Below are 19,783 nucleotides of genomic sequence, written 5' to 3'. Positions count from 1 at the left end.
GTGCGAGCTCGATCTTTCAAGCTCGAACCAGTGCTGTCCATCTAGTTTGAAGTTCGAAATCCCTTGAGACCCTCTCCTGGTACATGACGAGCTGAGAAGATTTCCAAACGTTCTCGAACATTTAACGCTCGTGTGATCGAATGAAACCACGAATTCCAGCGTGTGGAGTTGTTCTGGATAAGCTCGAGCCCATCGAATTCGGAGAGATGGCCGCCGATAATAATTGCTGCAAACTCCTCCCGCCTTTGAGGAGTAAGCCGGATGTACCGCACAAGGTTATGGAGCCGGCCTAAACATCCAAACTTCTTCCACAGCTCCTCTACCTTCACGTAATCTCCGCGCTGGTGGTGCTTTCAAGCTTCGCCAAATGCTTCTCACAATTTCGACCCATGAGAAACGCCTGGCAGCAGAGGTTGACAATGTGACCCAAGCAGCGCAGTCGGCGATGGCGACGCTGTTGCGGCTTCATCCATGGGCAGAGCTCCTGAGTATAAACTCAACAGCGGTATCATTGGATGAAGCATTGTCCAGCATGAAGTATCCAATCTGATCTCCGCCAATGTCATATTCCGTCAATAATTCGAGAACGGTCGACCCAAGATTCTCGCCACTGTGCTCGCCATGAACGCGTCGCATGCCCAGGACGGTACTTCGTCGCTTGCCGGTGGCGTCAATCCACATGGCGACGACACCCAGGATTGCGTACGGGTTTGGCGAGGTCCAGAGGTCGAAGGAGATGGAGATTCTACTCCGCGACCGCTGGAGGTCCTCTTTCAGCTGTTGCTTCTTCGACAGGAACGCATCCATAACCCAACCTCGAATTGTTTTCGCAGCCTTTGGGAGGTGATTAAGTAGAGCAGGGTTCAGAAAGAAGAGTAGCTCTCGGAAGTACTGGTTCTCCAACTGGAAGAAAGCAATATGGCAGTACACAACCCAACGAATCAAAAGCTCTTTGAACCTCTCAACGGTATCTTTCCAGAAAAATTGCTACTAGCAGCTGCGCTTTTCTGTTGCTCCAATACAGACGCCCGTGTCGCACCGCGTTTCCTCACGCCGCTTTGTGGATCAATCTGGTGCCTCTGTTCGAGATGATTTCTCACTCCCGACGTGCCATTGATCACAAATAACTCTTGCTTATACTTTCCGATCGCACATTCGTGACAGTAGTATACCTCTTTCTTGTCACTGTCTCGGATGTAATGAAGACCGTACTTCCACACATGCGACGAGCCGAGACGAGCTGCCTTCTTCGTCGTCTTCGCGCGACGCAGGTACGTGACATGGTCTTGTACGAATTCGTCCGGAGGCTCAGGATAACGGACAGAATTAGACGATGGCGTCGTAGCGGAAAAATGTGGCGCGGGACACGATGCAGGAGATCTGGAGCGGATTGATGCTGAACTTGTCGTAAACGAAGATGGCGAGGTTGGCGCTGGAGATTCCATGATCATGACATACACCAATTAAGGTATGGTGGCTTTCGATCATTCGATCTTGGTCCATCGTCCAACTAGCCTAACGTAAAAATTTTCGGGCTCCAACATCACGGAAGTAATTCGATTGAAAGGATCATTTAAGCTTTCCTGTCCCTGAAAGGATCATTTAAGCTTTTCCTGTCCCTCCGACGACGCGATTGACAAGTCTGGCCAGTGATACGTTAGGTCATGCTCCGTCCTACATGGAAGAACTCATAAAACTGGGTGCAATGAGAAGTACTTTCTAATACGCACTAACACTCGCCTTACCTTCGGGCCTTCCTGGGATAGCTACCCGGCAGCAAAGACGAAAAGCATCCGTTCGGTGCCGGGATCGACCTGACCAAGGTAGCCAGGTCGATATTGTGAGGATGATGGTATTCATGATTGAATGGAGTAGATAAACTGGCAGAAAACTGGTCAATAAGCCCTACAGATGACACTGGAATCATCGCCGCTCGGATTCTGCCTGGTCATTCTCCGCAGTGAGCCTCTTACCTGAGCTTATTTTTAGCGTTACTGGTATGATTCGGTATACCGGTAATACCATGGTATCAAGTTTTTGTCAAACCATACCAGGTCTTGGCGGTATTTACCATACCAATACCAACTCATACCGGACCATTCCGATCACTGGCCTGTCGCTAGCTTTTCCGGGCCCATTATTGGCTCCGGTTGTTCTCTTCTTCGCCGCGAGCTCGTGGCCGGCCTGGGAGACGACCAGCTTAAATGCTGTGGCTTCGTGCAGTTGTCCACCTATATTGTTCCCGGCAACCCGGCAGAAACCCCGTTCGGAGGATTTCATCCTTTTCAGGTGTTTGTCATGTTCCCAATCCATGCTAACCCCTGGACGTCCCTCTGCGCCAAGATGATTGAGAAGAGGCAGACCCGGTTTCAGAGTCATACCTTGTTTGTGTGTACAGGCAAGGTGGTAGCCTTTCTCGATCATCGAGTTATGGTTCACCCACCAGAGCTGGACCGCGATCTTGTCTTCATCGTCGTGCCAGACACTTGGACTTTCTACAATAAGCCGAGCTTGGATGCCGTCTTGGCCCCTTCTTCGCCGACCGAGCCGCCCAAGCCGCCATCCGTGACTTCTACGGCCAGTATTCTATCGCCCTTGAAACGGAAGGCCTGCTAGAGACCTACGGCATGGCACGGGCAGCACGCTGACGGTAGCTTTAGCTCGGCTCGGCGTATTCGGTACTATGAGCTGCTATAAGGGCATCTTGTGTTGCATGGCTAGGTATGTTGCGGCTTTCACGTTCATGTTTGCCTCACATATAGATTGGTGAACAGTATCCCTACGGCTCATCCCGTTGCATTATCCACCTTTGCCGGCCGCTGACCTCTCCAGCTGAGACATGGACAACGCACACCTGCATTGGTGCCCTTCCCGTCTTCGTCAATGCAAGTGAGAAAAGTGAACATGACATTTGCAGCCATCAATTCGGCCTCTTCTGTCCACACCTCTGTTTTTTCTTCTCCCATTTCTCGCTCCTTCGCCAACTTTCGTTCCTCAAGGCTATTTGCGCGAGCCCCGACCGGCGAGCCTTCTCCTGTCTTCCTCATCAAACCGTCCCTCCAATCCAACACAGTCATGGCTGATTCTATCTCTTCAACGAAAACTTGCAGGAGCTGCAAGCAGGCCAAGCCGGCCGATCAATTCATATCGAAGAAAAAATCTTCCATATCATATAGAGGACTTACGGCTGACTGTCTCGACTGTAGGAATCGGCGAGCCTCACGCGCCTCTAAGCGTACGGCAGAACAAGCTGAGTTATCTCCAATACGTCGACCAGGGTGGTTTTCCATATCTAAATATGGAAATACCCTTTCTGTAGGAATGTATCTATCTAGTGGTGTGACCAACCATGGTTGGCACGTGACCCGTACGGTCACGTGTGCGGCTGAGGCAGCGTGCCCCTTTCTCCACGCTGGCCTCTGCCTCCTTAGATAGAGAACAAGACGAATACAACATCACAGGTTAACCCTAGTACCGTCTCATTGCAGCAGCTGCCGCAGGTGCCTACCACACTGATCAGTGACCGGCCCACGCCCGTCACAGACAGCTAAGTAGAAGAGACAAATTCTCAACCTTCGAAGGTGCTATAGTCCGCGTCACTTTACTGTGGCCCTGAGTAGCGCTCAGAAGAAGGTTATTTGTGCTAAGAACAAGGAATCTCCCGCTGGTTTGCCCAGCCGCGCGAGAGTCCTTCCAACTGTTGATTACGATCGCCCGCTAGTTTGCCTAGCCGTGAGCACCGGAATCGACAGGCGACCACATCGCAAACAACTAGTAAGAACGTTCGACCCTTGACGTTAAGTAGCAAGATCCCCGTCAGTTCAGTCTGGCCGCGAACGACCTACTTAGTACGCGACGCTCGACCTCCTATTAGCGACAACTCGTATACGAAGAGACCAATACGAACCCCACATCGTCTCATTCATTTGATCACGATAGCCCCGACCGCCCGAGCTATGTCCCCAGAAGCCCAGCTCGAAGAAATATGCGACCAGATGCAGGCACTAGACATCCAAGCATCCGCATTCCGACAAATTAATATCGACCTTTGGGACAACGATATCACACACGACGAAAAGGACAAGATCGCAGTAACGACATATGTGGCAAAGTTCATATTCATCGTTCAATCTGGCAGTGATCAAGGATACGACCTCCTTGGTTACTTCCAACAGCATTTTGAAGAATGGACCGAAGACACATGGGACCGCGCCCCGAATGAATACAAGAGAGCCCTCAGGAAACTACTAAGGAAAAGAGGTATCTACACAGGTTCACAAAGGGGAAATTGCAACACAATTTCTCATATTACAAACTATCGAGAACCCACAAACCTGGCCAGAGCAGGAGTTTACGGAGATGGTGTTTGATGAGAGGACTGCTGCCTTCAGGAGGCAGACAGCATTACTAGGATCAAATGCTTCCACTAATCCCCATCCGTCTCAACCTCCTTCACCATCAGTTACGCCCTTAGCAGCACCTCATCAAGGTCTTAACGAACCACAACCTATTAAGACCCTAACGAGCCCTCCTAACGCACCTACTCCTGCTCCGACTATCCAAGATAAACCTGCTCCGACCTCTCTTACTATTCATCCGACTTCCTACCGCTTCCAGAACCCCGATCTCGTCCAACCCGTCACCAACCCCATCCCCGAACACTTATCCGGCCCTGCAACCTTTGGAGAATACATGAAACTCCCCCCGGATAACATCCCGAACGCTATCGTCGATAGCGACATCCAGCAGAAGTTTATGAAGACCTGGAACAAAGATCGGAACTACACAGGAGAGCCGTACGATCTCCTTGATGATAAGCTCCGCCTCTTCTTAAGCAACTGCTCTCATATCCAAGTGAAACCGTCACAATTTCACGCACTCTTTCCCCGGATCCTTGATGGAAGAGCCCAAAGATTCTATCTTGATAAGATCACATGGGCTACGACGTTCCGACAAGCGTATGATATCTTCAAACAACACTTTGACACGGAAGTCAACCATGTCCACTACCATACTGACTGGACAACAATAACCTTTAACTCCATCCGTGCCCAAGATGCTTCGAAGACCCCACGAAGTGCTTCAAATCCTCTTTGATAAGCTTCAGCTCTGCCAACGAGCCCTTGGCAGGAGTACGCAGGAGACCTTCTACTGCGTACAACGCTTATGAAAGCATGCCGTGGAGTACCCGAACTCCAATACGCTCTTTTCAAACCCGCCGATAACGTCGAGCACCTTCTTGCAGATCTTCGTGCATCCGTTGAAACCCATCTTGCCCTCATAACAACTTCTCAATTTCCCTTGACTTTGCTGGATCATTCGATCATAACGATCCACGCCATCAGTACTACCTCGACCGTCGATACAATAACAACCGCTCTCGAGGCAGATACGGATATTCAGGTCAACGACCCAGCCGCGGATACGGACAAAGCTACAACCGTGGAAACTACCGGCCTCAAAGCCGTAGTAACTACAATCCTAGCTACAATAACCGCAACTGGACAAAGAAGTGTTTTGTTTGTGGACAAGAAGGCTGTTGGTCAACTAAACACTCTACGGATGAACGACAAAGGCCAAGGACCAACATATCACTCAATGCCACTTCATAGGTGTACAACTCACGGACATCGGAGGCTATATTCTAGACTACGAAGGTCATGAGATGAGCAGCTTTGATGACACTGAAGATACATGGAAGAACATGACAATAGCACCAACGATCACCCGGAACAATGGCAAGCAAGCCAAATGCTCTGTCAACAGGCATTCAATCATTTGATCACAGGAGAAGACGTCTATCAGACGGATCAAACCGTTGTTCCAGCCTCGCAATTTATTATTGAAGATCGCTATTCAAGGGATAGATTCCAAGGTATCATGATCGACACAGGTGCAGCAACATTCTCCACAGCAGGATATTCTCAGTACATCGCCCTACAACGAGAAGATCCTTCTGTAGCTCTCGACAGCTCTACATCCGGCCAGGCCTCCATCAAATTTGGCAACGGCGACACGATTAACTCCTTGGCACAGTTGCCTAAAAACACCCCTCGGAAGGATCACGTTCCACATCCTTCAAACCCCAACTCCCTTTTTGCTCTGCCTTGCTGATATGGATCGACTTGGTATCTATTTCAATAACATCACAGATACCATCAATTGTAGTAATCATTGTACTAATCGCCCTACCAGCATCCCAGTCATCCGCAAATGGGGACATCCCTGGTTCTTCCTTACGAAAGATGAAGAGTCTATCTCGTTTCTTACGGAAACAGAGATTCGTACACTTCACCGACGCTTTGGACACCCAGCAGTCCCTAGGCTCCATCACCTCTTGAAGCAAGCCGGGCACAGTGACGTCTCGATAGACACATTAGAGACTATCTCTAAGTTCTGTCACCACTGTCAAATGCACTCACAAGCCCCACGCCGCTTCAAGTTCACCCTTAACGATGATCAAGAATTCAACTACGAAATCATCGTTGATGTGATGCACCTAGGAACACCACAACGCCCTGTTCTACACGTTGTGGACTCAGCTACTGCTTTCCAAGGAGCCAGATTTTTACCGTCAATGTCAGCTAAAGATACATGGGAGACCCTCCGGACCCTCTGGATCGACACGTATCTTGGACCTCCTGATACCTCCGTCATGATGCAGGAACTAACTTTGCTTCTCTCGAATTCCGGAACGAAGCAAAGATTATGGGAATCAAATGCTCTCAAGTACCTGTTGAGACGCATTGGTCCATTGGAAAGATTGAACGCTATCACGCACCCTCCGACGCGCCTTTAACATCCTCCATGCTGAGATTGGCCACACCACTTCCGCCGAAACAGTCCTTCAAATGGCTGTTAAAGCAATCAATGATACGGCAGGACCTGACGGTCTTGTGCCTACGTTGCTTGTTTTCGGCGCATACCGCGTATCTACAGACTCGCCCCTTCCGCTTCTACCCTCAAAAGATCGGAAGCTATGCAGAAAGCGATGAAAATGCTCCGCCAACTCTCGGCAGAAAGACGAGTTAAGGATGCCCTCCATGCACGCAACGGCCCGAGCACGACAGAAGTGCTATCCTCCCGCTGCAAAGTGAAGTTCGCGTTTGGAGAGAAAGACGGTTGGCAAGGACCCTTCAAGATTGCATCGATTGATACCCATAACATCACCATTGACACAGTCAACGGCCCCAAGTCTTTCGATCGACCCTTGTACAACCGTATCTGCGTGATGATACCACTCTTTCCGACCCTACACACGACACAGACCCTCAGGCATTCGTTCAGATCTTAATGAACAACCGGCTCAAGACCCCGTTAAGACCCTAACGGACCTGCCTGCCCGACCCGAACCCCCCCCCGCAGAGAGGACGCCCACCAGGATCAAAGAACAAGCCAAAGGATTTGATCATGATGGCCCTGCCGTAGACCAGAGCTTCTTGACCCAAAGGAGGAAGATGCACAAGCTCTTTCCTCAAGCTACGGTCTGATGGCATAATCACTCTCCTGGTGACCCTTCGAAGAATCCGATAACAAAGAGATTACTGACCTCGTTGGCGCGGTGTATTCCAATTTGAACGATACGATCAAATGAGTCATGGAAACTATAGAATCTTTCGCTCTCGAATGGTTCGTGAAGTCAAAGGAATCAACACTAAGCCCTACGAAAAGTCTCGACTTGTTATTCAAGGACATAACGACTTTGAGAAGACCACCCTCCTGACGCAATCTCCGACAATTCAACGCGTTAGCCAGAGACTCATCCTCGCTATTGCCCCGGACTTCTTCAAAACTACGGCATAACCCTCTCCTCCGTGATATCACTCAGGCATACCCGCAATCCCAGACCAAGCTTTCCGGACCATTCTTACGTATTTGCCCACGGAACTACAAGGCAAATACCCTAACGGAACAATTATTCGTGTTATTAAGCCCTGTACGGTATCGCAGAAGCCGGAGTCCATTGGTTCCGCACATATCAGCAGCATCACCTCGAAAAGCTGGATATGTCTACCTCCACCTATGACTCCTGCCTACTGATTTCGAATACTGGCCCTGACACGCTCGGTATTGTTGGAATGCAAACTGATGACACCCTCATCCTTGGAACGAACAACTTTTCTACCCGTGAAGAAGAAGAGCTACAAAAGGCAGAATTTCGTTCCAAGCCCAAGACTGACATCACATACGGAACAACGGTTGACTTTAATGGTGCAAGACTGACGTTGCTGAATAATAACCCCCTTAAGAAAGGATCCCTTTTACTTCAACAGAAGGGACAAGCAGCAAAATGACCACCATTGACCCTAAAGCAATTGATCGTCACCAGCGCTACGTTGAGGAACGAGCGCGAGCCTCATACATTGCTTCAATTGCTCAACCGGAAGCTTCTTTCGATGTTTCAGTCGCCGCCCAAGTACAGACCCCTGAGGATAAAGATTACGCAATTTTGAACAAGCGACTGCAATGGCAAATGGATCACCAACTACGTGGCCTCACGTACAAACCAATTGATCTAGCTACTGCAAAGCTGATGGTTTTCACCGATGGTTCTTTCGCAAACAACAAGGACTTATCCTCCCAACTAGGATTCGTCATTACCCTCGTTAACGAGACAAACCACAAAGAAAAACAGTTCGAGATTAGTGGTAACATCGTACACTGGAGTTCAACAAAGTGCAAACGTGTTACCCGTAGCGTCCTAGCATCAGAGATCTACGGTATGGCCAACGGATTCGACATAGGCATCTCCTTGCGATGACTATGAAGATAATTACGGAACGACTCAACCTTCCTCCTATCCCTCTCATCGTCTGTACGGATTCGTACTCTCTACGAATGCCTAGTCAAGCTCGGTACGACGAAGGAAAAACGATTGATGATTGATATCATGGCCCTTCGCCAGTCATACGAGAAGAGAGAGATAACAGATATTCGTTGGATCAACGGCGCAGACAACCCAGCAGATGCAATGACGAAAGCATCACCAAACCGAGCCCTGGAACGCTTCATCGATACCAATAGTCTGACAATTCGAGTCGAAGGATACGTACAACGTTCCTAACCGCTCCTTATCCCTATGATCAAATGATTGCTCCTATCAGGAAGACCCTTCACTTCTTCCCCGATATCTACAGCTAAGAACAAGACGTCGGACCCACTTTTGGCAATAATGACACACGCCCTCACGGCACATTCCTTCACGGCCTTAACGCTACTATCCTTTAGACCTGTTCAAGGTGTTGCTGTGCTTCTCACAGCAAAAAGAAGTTGCCTGTGTAGGAATGTATCTATCTAGTGGTGTGACCAACCATGGTTGGCACGTGACCCGTACGGTCACGTGTGCGGCTGAGGCAGCGTGCCCCCTTTCTCCACGCTGGCCTCTGCCTCCTTAGATAGAGAACAAGACGAATACAACATCACAGGTTAACCCTAGTACCGTCTCATTGCAGCAGCTGCCGCAGGTGCCTACCCACACTTTCCATGAATGGCATGGAATAGGTATGGATATGGATCCATGTATTTCCATACTATTGGCTGAACCACGCCACTAACAAGGGTTCCTACAGGGGCTACCTACAGGGCTGTGGGCCTGGAACCCCGCTACAAATCCGCACATCCACAAAATCAGCCTCACCACCAACCCACAGCATACCATTATCACCTGGCGACAATGGATTCTGAGCCTGTGTTAGTTATGTTTCTTCGATTCTGAATCCATTGCTTCGGATTCATTCGCGTCTATATCTCCCAAGACAAGAGAAAACCTGCTTTTGGATCATGAAAACATGCTCATCTGGCAGTAATGTACCGGTAGTAAAAGGGTTAGGGGAAGCGGAGTTCAAAGGCAGGAACCGCCTCATATATTATCTTTATTGTCCCCAGAATGATCCCTACAGTACTTCTGTCACAGCCAGCTTTCGAAAACACCCTGAGGGCAAGAAAGTATGTCATCAACGTCGCAGAGAATTTATCTCCTCTTCAACCGTCCATCATCGAAGGATTTGATCAACTCTACGGGCAAGCGTGGGATCTGGGCCGTGTCTTCAAAGGCTACCTTGACCAAGAAATTATCAATAAAGAGAATTCGCCCTATTACGCCGCTTCTTTGGTCCTTCATCCAAGCTATCGCACGACGTACATCCACTCAAATTAGAAGAAGTGGCATAAAACTGCTTTCAAACGGGTCAAAGACCTTTGCTACTCTTACCGAAATACAAACGACGGTACAATTTCGTATCATGTACTGGACGAAGAAGAAGACAATGGCCTTGATGCATTTGATCGTATTTCAAGAAATCTGCAGAATTGTGCTCGACCTACAAGTCAAGACGAGTATGAAGATTACATCTCAGGTGATCCATATGAGATTGCGCCAACAACTGCTTTATCATGGTGGCTTCAAGAGCGACATAGGAACCGACGGCCGAAGTTATCACGAATGGCAATAGACATCCTATCAATGCCAGCGATGAGCGACGAGCCGGAACGGGTGTTTTCAGGGGCTCGTCGTACGATCTCCTGGGAAAGGGCACAATTGGATGCGGACCAAATTGAAAAGGAGAATTGGTTGAAGCATTGGGTGAAGAACAATGTCTTGAAGAGGGAAGGGGCGGTGGCGTGACCGTGGCGTGAGAATTCGTGCAAATTCCCCGTCTGATTTCCTCCTCGTCTTGGAACAAAACACGTAAGATTTGCCTACCCTCTCTTTTGGACATTATCATTGAGCTCAATCAATTACTTCGTATTTTTAATTCACCATATGGTGTGAATTTGTCCATCTTGTCGAAGGTGTCTTCAGTGACATTTTGTCGTCGTGCACGGACCAAGTATGGAAAGGTGTATTGCAATACTTGCAATAAATGTGGGGCCGATACCGATTATCGATTGCAGGCCTTTCCATGTATGGAAAACCACCCTGATCCTTGGTGCTGTGGCACTCCTGACAGACGGGTTTGGTATTGGCAAGTTGAGCTTCTAAGGCGCCGAGACGAGAGCTGATGTCGGCCAGCTGATTTCGAATTTCGCAGTGCTCGTTGTAGCAAAGGTCTCTGATCTTGCGGTCCGTCACAGCAAAGAGGCTGCCACATGTACAAGTAGTGCTCGCAGCGGCAGTTTCATTACAGCCGACATGATCGATTCCACTGTCTGCTGGCATGTGGCAGGATTTAAGTGCCTCGTTCACATAGGTAAGTTCTTCCAATTCGATGTGACCTTCGAAAACGGGATCACAACTGGAGTCGTCGACATTGTATTCGCGAATATATTTCGGCCCGGATTGACCCTCTCCGCCCTAGGCTGACCAGCCGGTGAGTTTGTCGCTATTTGCTTCTTTACTTGCCATGGCGCTGTGGACGGGGAGAGTGTGGAGAAGGATGGAAATACGTGACGAGGATAGTGTAGAGGTAGGATGAGGAGACGAAGACACATGGAGTCGGAATGTATGGTCTTTATAGGCAAACCCTCGCGTAAGGACATCTCGTGATCTTCTCCTACACGGATGTCGTTCCTGTGATGTCGGCGCAATGGAACTTCGCCATGTATGTGGTTAGGGGGCACCTCCGCCTATTTTCGTTCTCCTGCGGGTATGCGAGTCGCTGTGGGCAGCCCCGGAAACGGTGTGATACGAGACGCAAATCCAGAAGCCCAAGCCATTCTCCGTCCGGCGTATCTGGCTACCATCTAGAGGCTAGCTCTAGACCGCGCCGTCACGTCGCAATTCATCGCCGAGCAGACCTTTGAGCTGGCAGCCCTCCACCCGCCGCACTGACTGCTGTCCACGACTGGCTCGCCGCCATACCGCCGTAGGCTCCGCCTAGCAAGCCTCCGGGTCGAGAGATGTACGATGAGGTGACAATGTGCTCCAATCAGAAGCGTCTGCGGCTTTGTGAAGCGGTATCAATCTGACTGATGATGGATCAGTGGATGAAGTCGTTTCCCAGACGTGGCGGCCGGTCTATGGTCCAATGGCCTGCGTGCTCCTCTGCACCCATGCCAGTATCGAGAGATACTTGCCCCGTTAGGGCCAACAGGCGTAATGAAGAGGCGATCATTCAGTGCGAGATAGCACGTATAATGGAACTTGTAAAGGCAAATATTGCTCCCGCTGATCGGTTGGAAAGCTCTATAGCCCCGCCAGGCAGTCATTGTAACGCCTCCCATGTCTCCGCTTGTAGTGGAAACGCAGCTGGGCTCGCGCGAGGTGTCATCGTCGTTCGCCGGTGAATACAACTGCCTGACGCTTGCTGGTTTGTGCGAGGCTGTCGTCCTGTGAGAGCTTTCAAGCTTAGATGGGGTCGTGCCCTCGGGTTGTCAGCCTGAGTATCGACACCGCTTTCGAAGTCGTCGTTATTGTCGTTGTCATTGCCTCATTTTCTGGGAAGCGATACTTCTGGCAGGGGTCGGCCAGGCAGGGGGACTCTGCTCGCAGGGACTTGGCTGGCCGCGGTTGTGATTGTGCCGCCGGTATGAGCCTTTGAACATGTGCCTTTGGACATCTAGTAGCGGCTCTATCCTATGGCGGAATAATGGTGAACTCAAGTGAGTGGTTGGCGGATGATTGGTACTGTAGGACAAAATTACCAGCTGTCGCAAAGAGAAGTTCGGGGAGAAGGCTGGGTACAGAAAACGCGGGGTGTCGCTCCTAGACCCTTCCGCTCATCATGGGTGCCTGGATTCCCGTTACCGTACCTGCGGCCGATTCTGGCTTCACAACAGTGCAGCAAGTCCTCGTCTTGGGCGATTGACAGCATCCTAGCTTCTGGCTGCTTGGTAGTACTGAGCTGTCCTGCAAGTCATCGGGCGGCCACGGCAACAGTCTGGTCAGTGCACGATACGGGCGATATACGGATCTGTTGAGTATCTGGCGAAAAGAGGCTGCAGAGTCAGACTTCGTTGGGTGCCTGCAAAGAATGAGGAGTTCACCCTTGGGCCACCGGCCAAAATGCAAGCGAAAAGAGCGACGCGAGACGAGTGCATCGCCGAACCAGCAACGTTTCAAGCAAGATCAACGACGTTACGACTGCTGCTCAACGAAAACGCTCGCGTTCGTCAGATCCCGGAAGGGTTGGAAAGCACTCAAAGCGCATCGATAAGGCATTGCCGGGCAAGCACACCCGCAAGTTGTACGACGAGCTAACAAGAAAGGAATCCGAAGTGTTGATACAACTTCGAACTGGCAAATCGCGGCTGAATAGCTACCTCTGCAAAATCGGGGCGGTGGAATCGGATGAGTGCACTTGTGGGCAGTCTGCAGAAACAGTGGAGCATTTCCTCTTTCGATGCAGAAGATGGACGGTACAACGAGAGACCATGCTGCGATATGCGCGCGGAAAGGTGGGAGACTTGTCTTTCTTCCTAGGAGGCAAGGCAGAGTCAGACGACGACAAGTGGCAACCTGATATTGGGGCTGTGCGTGCGACGATACAGTTCGCATTGGCGACAAAACGCTTCAGTATGGACCGTTAACGGGCCATGTACTGATCAAGAACAACCATACTAACACAACAGCCTTCAACTTGGCAGACCGCGCTTCAGTCGTTGAAGGTAGGACGCTGAACACTTGGAGAAACTGACCTTCAAGCAGGCCTGTCATGTCACAGCGAACGAGGCTGGAAACAGATGGAAAGAAGCGTTGGGCTTTAGGTGAGGAGAAACCATGTATAGTAGGTACGTAGCTTAGCGTAGTGGCTCTATGGGGAAACCTCCGGGCGTAATACAACCAAAAAAAAAAAGGGGGCAGTTATCCATCCACCACTTTCTACTATCCATCCACCAAGGTGGGGGGGATGAGAGTCCTGGCCGCTCTAATTGGCTATATCCGCGCGATCTACTCTAAGTACTCTATACCTACAAGGCATCACTCCACGTTCGCTCGGGGCAAAACCCCGAGCTGCTCAGTAAATTTAGAGGGCATTTTCTCTGCTTCGGCCTGCGGCGCTTATAAGCAATTGCCAATCCGGCACAGCAGGCTGTTGTGCCGGACTTAGAGGGCTCAATTTGGTAACCCTTGGGTAGGTACTCGGTACTTCCCCTACGCAAATTTGGTGGATGGATAGTAGAAAGTGGTGGATGGATAACTACCCCCAAAAAAAAAGTGGGTGCTGATCACCATCGCGGACAGATCACCAAAACGGACACTTTTCTGTAACACCTCCTTGCCAAGGCGCGTATATACGGCAAAAATGGCCAAATCTCGCGATTCTACTGTCGAATTACGTGTAGAGGAGGCTTTGGGGACCTAGATGCGCACCCGGGTGCGAAGCCTACAACTGTCGCGCGACAATTTTGCAGTTCCTCGCGCGCGACTCCTCCGCCGCATTGACGGCATCTTCCCTCGCGCCGGTAATCCTGCAATAAATACGAAGCTCTCAAAGCCAGAAGAAACGGCACTCTGTCGGTATATCGATCGCCTTGATCGTATCAACTTACCTACCCGAAAAGCGTTTATTCGAGATACTGCCAACTACATTCTCCGAGCTAGGCCTCGCGCGCGGAGCAGGCCGATCCTCCGACCGTCGGCAAGAAGTGGGTGGATAGGTTCATCAAACGGCACAAATACGACATCGTGCCATCTCATGTATTAGACGCTAATCGGCAAGCCTCTGAGGATCCGGAGGCTATAAATTCTTGGTTCTTGAAGTATAAGGTGATAGTGGCAGAGCACGGTATTGTCGCAGACGATATATGGAATATGGACGAAACAGGGTTTCAGATCGGCGTTGGAAAGGATCAAATGGTCGTTACCAAACGGAGACGAGCTCATTACTTCAGCCTTCCTACAAACCGCTAAAGAGGAGGACTTTAATCCGGAGCTTAAGAGGACTCTAGACCAGTTTGTCCGCGGAGCCCTTACTCAGGACCAAAAGAACCAGCAACTAAAAGCTGGCGGAGTACTCACAGTCGACCACACTCGCAAGATTGTTAGGCAGAAGGACGATGATGCTCTGGAGAAGGCTAGGAAAATGGTCGAACGCGCCGACGCGCAGATGAGAAATATGTATAAGAAATGGTTTGGAGAAGCCGCAAAAGTCGCACGTAAATACCGGCTCGACGGACGGCTCGAACCATTATATATAGTTGACCAAGAGGGCAATGGTCGGTCCTTACGTAGGGGGTAGAAGGTAGATACCACAGAAAAGTGTCCGTTTTGGTGATCTGTCCGCGATGGTGATCAGCACCCACTTAGTAGTAGGATTTATTTCGCCCGGAGGGAGGTCCCTATAGGGCCTAGACGCTCTGGCTATTGACGGTTCGATACACTGATGCATTACACCCCAAGCCCCACTACGGGCGACTGTAGGCCAGACTGTCTCAAAACGCATTTTGGGCTGTGGGCACCCCGGGGTTAGATTACCCGATCGGGTCTAAGTGCAACTGGGTAACTTGTATATACCGATACTCTTCTATTAGCATAGGGCATTGAAAGAAATGAAAGTAAGCGTTCGCTCTGCGCATTGGTACACATTTTCAGTGCTTTTCTCCTTCTACGATATCATTGAGCCCGAATAGCGCTTTACTCAGTTAAACAAATATGCCTCGACCACAAATTGATCTTTCCACAGTTCAGGAGGAAATCACCGGCTTGCATCGAGATGGATCCTCTATTAATACAATCCGTACGCATCTTCTCGAGCATCATCAGCTTCAAGTAAGCCGCGCCAGTCTCTATCGATCGATCAAAGACTGGGGACTTCTTCGTCAAGCACGTACGATCACTTCAGATACCTTACGGGACCGAATTAGGTCGCTATTCTTTGATGAATGTCTTAAGGATGATTTCATGCTTAAACGACTTAGAGACGAGGGGTTTACGATCTCAAAGTTCCGTCTTGAAAGAATTCGGCTTGAAGAGGGGCTCTACCGCCGCCAATCCCCTGAAGCGCTCCAAGTCGCAAGGGAACGCGCCCGGTCCTTTTTTAACAGCCAGGCACAGATCTCTACAACGCTACAAGGACATGGCCGGAACTATCTCTATACGTATATGCGCCAGCAACATCATATTATTAGTCGTGATGCCCTATACGCAGAGTATCGAGACTTCACGCCTGAGAACGTTAGGGAACGATGGGGACGAACACGTTACACACGACGTGACTTCTCTATCCATGGCCCAGACTGGGTCTGGTCTATTGATGGCTACGACAAACTTAAGAATTGGGGTTTTGAGATCTATGCTGGTATTGACGCGTACTCACGGTATATTACGTGGTTTTACTGTGGGTTTTCGTCCAGTACGAGCTGGAACGTTGCAAAACAGTACCTCCACGTACTAAACCAGCGGCACGCTATGCCTCGTATCTTGCGATCGGACCATGGTAATGAGACATCCCTCTTATGCGGGATACATTATTACCTATCCGGCATGCGAACGAAGGAACAGGGCTCTGATCTCGTCCCAATTGCATTTGGAGACTGCTGGTACTTTGGCCGAAGCATTCATAACACCCGGATTGAGAGCTGGTGGCATCGGTTAGGCAGTAATCGTGCTGGGTTCTGGCGAGTAAGTATAATTTTATCCATCATCTACCCTAGTTATACTAACTCTCCATTAGCAATACTTTCAATGGCTCACCGAACATGGCTTATTTGACAGTAGCTCAAGGGCGGATCGAGTGGCAATTCTCTATATCTATATGGATACTATCCGTCAAGAGCTAGTCCAATTCGTTCATATGTGGAACAGTCATACTATTCGACATCAGCCAAATCGTCCACACGTTCGAAGCGGGCAACCTACGGTCTTATATCATCAGCTTGATTCTGCTGGTGAACAGAATTATGCCGAGGAGATCCCACCGGATCGGCTTCGCATATGCACCGAGCTTTTCGATGAGGATACCACGAACCTAGACGACTACCTACCGCTTAAAACTAAAGAGATATGCGATTATTTGGTTCAATTAAGCATTGAACTATATCTTCAAGTCCTCCGAACCCGGAATATCCATGGCTTGACGAGTACAACTCGCTCCGGACACATCTGCATCAGTATATTACTGATCAGAAGCAACCGGAAGTCACGTTACTTAGTCGCCCAGAAAATGGTCGGGACCGACTACAACAAGTCTTATCACAGTCTAATATTAGCCTAGACGATCTTGAACAGTTGAGTTTTAGGAGTGACGATGGTAATTAAAGAAAAAAGCAAGTGAACGGTTAAGATTGCGATTTTACATGAGCTTGACGACGTGTAACCATTTGCTCCCCTATAGTCCCGTCCGCGTTAGAGATACCATCTTCTTGAGTCTCGCCTTCCTTGATATCCTCTAAGACCTGACCTGGGCTCCCTAAATCTGACTTAAAGTCCTGTGAAAAGTCAAAATCCGCCTCAGATGCTACTTGTATCGTAGATTTATTCTCGGCCTCCTCCTTGATAGCCTCTACCTTAAACTTCTTGCTTGTATTCTTCGGCGTCGGTTTAGTCTTAGGGAGTTGCTTGCGTTTCTTCGGAGACGCACTCTCTTTTTTAACTAAAGGTTCGTTCTTGGCGCTAAGAATATGTGCGGGTTCGAAGAGGTCGTCTGGGTTGTTGTCGCTCTCGTAAGAGAACAAAAAGATTAAAGAGTACTTAAAAGGTGATGCAATCGCCTTGTTTGGGGAAATCGAGCGAAAAGGTCAAGCAGGGATGTCGTCTCGTATGCTTGTGATGGATAATACGAGATCGAGCCTGGATTGTTTGCTAAGCAAGCTGATAGGAGCTTCCAGTCGCGATCGATTAAAGTCTCGTCGTTAATGGCTCTGCGAATAATCTGTTGAATCATGTCGGAATGTGACGGGAATTGCTTGGCTGGTTCGGAAAAGAAACAGTGTGTAACCTTCCGTACAAGACTAGGATATCCTACGTGATACTTCTTTACAGGCAATCCTTTATTATCGATGATTCTAAAGGACGCACAATAAAAGTTCACCGTTAGATCGAAGGGCTGGAGCATTGATCGCTTTCTTGTTGCCTGCGCACTCTCAGAGCGATGGGTGTTGCCCTCGTTCGTGGCCGTAACGAGTTGACGTAATCCATTTGTAGACTTTATAGCTGGGACTGTCATCGCAGGAGCTATCTGTCGTTCTGTTTGACTATCGTCGGAAGTGAGATCGATCGTCTGCGCGTCATGGTCGTTGGATCTCGAGCTTTGTATATTCGTCCGGACGGGAACTTGTCGAGACTGTCGGGTAAGGAGATTTCCGCAATAAAGACAGACTGTCCATAATGGTTGACTAAGGGATACTGCCCGATGGGAGTATCCCGTCGCCGTACAAGTATCATCAGCCATTGCCTCTTAATAAGTTAATGACGAAGAGGTGGTAGATGTGCGAAGTAAACGAATTTTTCTTCGTAATCTTAATGGAATACTTTTAGTTTCAAAGTGTGTAGAGCATAAATGCAGATAAGGAGTGGAGTTTATTTAGTCATCATTATATGAGTTGTGTACCATTATCTCAACCCATTCCTGGAATTTTCTCCCAATTATCTGCCACTGCCGAGGAGTAATTGACTGTAGGTCCTCGCTTTCTTGGGAATAGCTATAGTTCTCCTCTGTTTGATGATGACCTAAGACGATTATTAGTTGAATCTTTTCCCTTTTCTTTTTATAGGTAAAACTAGAGTGTTACAGTGTAGTTTGCATAGCGACCCACGAGATGAGTACGTGCAATTCGCGCATGCACCTGACCCTAGCATTTCCAGAGTGCACCAGCCTTGAAACACCCCATTCCCTTTTATACACTGGACACAGGAGCTTTCGGCTGATCACCGAATATAAATATCAAGGCGGCATCGAGATGTTGGCTTCGTGTAAGCTTAAGTCGATGCGAATGTGATATACCTTGCCTCGCCTTCGTATTGAGACATATAAAGCGTTTAGGGGCTGTAGATGCTAGCAATCTCTCGACCTTGGACGAACGGACTTGATACACCTTAGACAACGCCCATGATGTAAGTTCAATGCTAGTTATTGGTTGTTGTCAGGGTGGCAAACCACTCAATCCCAGCAACGGTTGCTCAATATAGTTGAGCAACCGTCAACTCAATCAACTCAATCGAGTGTCTGCTGAATAAGCTTGTCAATTCAATTCATGCTCCCGTTGATTGATGGATTGATGAGATTGCCGTTGACGGTCAGGATCCTGTAGGGTAGGTGGCCAAGGCGAAATGTAGGTACGGATTGGGTATATAGCTACCACTAACCTTACAGGTTACTCAGGCCCGTTGTAGGTAAGCCTCCTCTCTCTTCGGGGAACAGGGCCCCCTGTTCCGTTGGAAGAGTCGACGCGCTGCGCGCATCGACGCGCTTCACAACAAAGTTCAATCTCTCGCCTCAGTTCCACTTCCACTTCTCGATTCTTCCACAACGCCTTGGCTGATCTAAACATTCCTATATGCAATGAGCGAATCTCCTGAGCCTTCTTCTACTCCCTTGCCGCCATCAGGCGATTCGGGCGACTCAGGCCCCGTTCCCCATCTCGAGTGGGATGCCTTCCCCTGGCATCACTTCCGCGGCTATACCAAGTCTCAACGCGCCGGCAAGCTCAAATCGTGGATCTGGAGCTTTGGGTTCGACATTGAACATCAAGCTAACGTAGATAATCGCCTCTGGGTCTGTGAGCGGTGTTTACCGAAGAAATCGCCGAAGGGACCCGTGAGCTTCGCGGCAAAGGGGACCCTAAACATTGAGCGCCATCTACATGATGCTCACAATGTTATTGACCCATCAGGTAGACGGTTACCGAAGGGTTCTACAACCAACAAGCGTTCTATTGCCCAATTCTTCAACCTCGATGCCAATGA

The 19,783-nt window shown here is 49.4% G+C and overlaps 2 protein-coding genes across 2 annotated transcripts; one reads left to right on the top strand and one right to left on the bottom strand.

The window, feature by feature from the left end:
* Positions 1 to 465: 465 nt before the first annotated feature.
* Positions 466 to 807, bottom strand: HRG_06721 (Extracellular membrane protein, CFEM domain protein; the record flags this gene model as incomplete). The annotated part of the gene is made up of 1 exon (XM_044865192.1): positions 466 to 807. The coding sequence occupies one exon, from the start codon at positions 805 to 807 to the stop codon at positions 466 to 468; it is 342 nt and encodes a 113-aa protein (XP_044720132.1).
* A 7,483-nt stretch (positions 808 to 8,290) lies between these two features.
* HRG_06720 (polyprotein) lies at positions 8,291 to 8,761 on the top strand (the record flags this gene model as incomplete). The annotated part of the gene is made up of 1 exon (XM_044865191.1): positions 8,291 to 8,761. The coding sequence occupies one exon, from the start codon at positions 8,291 to 8,293 to the stop codon at positions 8,759 to 8,761; it is 471 nt and encodes a 156-aa protein (XP_044720131.1).
* Positions 8,762 to 19,783: the final 11,022 nt, after the last annotated feature.

Source organism: Hirsutella rhossiliensis (assembly GCF_020360975.1).
Source record: "Hirsutella rhossiliensis strain HR02 chromosome Unknown scaffold00006, whole genome shotgun sequence".
NCBI classification, from domain to species: Eukaryota; Fungi; Ascomycota; class Sordariomycetes; order Hypocreales; family Ophiocordycipitaceae; genus Hirsutella; species Hirsutella rhossiliensis.
The sequence above is the reverse complement of the archived record's forward strand: the minus strand, read 5'-3'. Positions and strand labels throughout refer to the sequence as shown.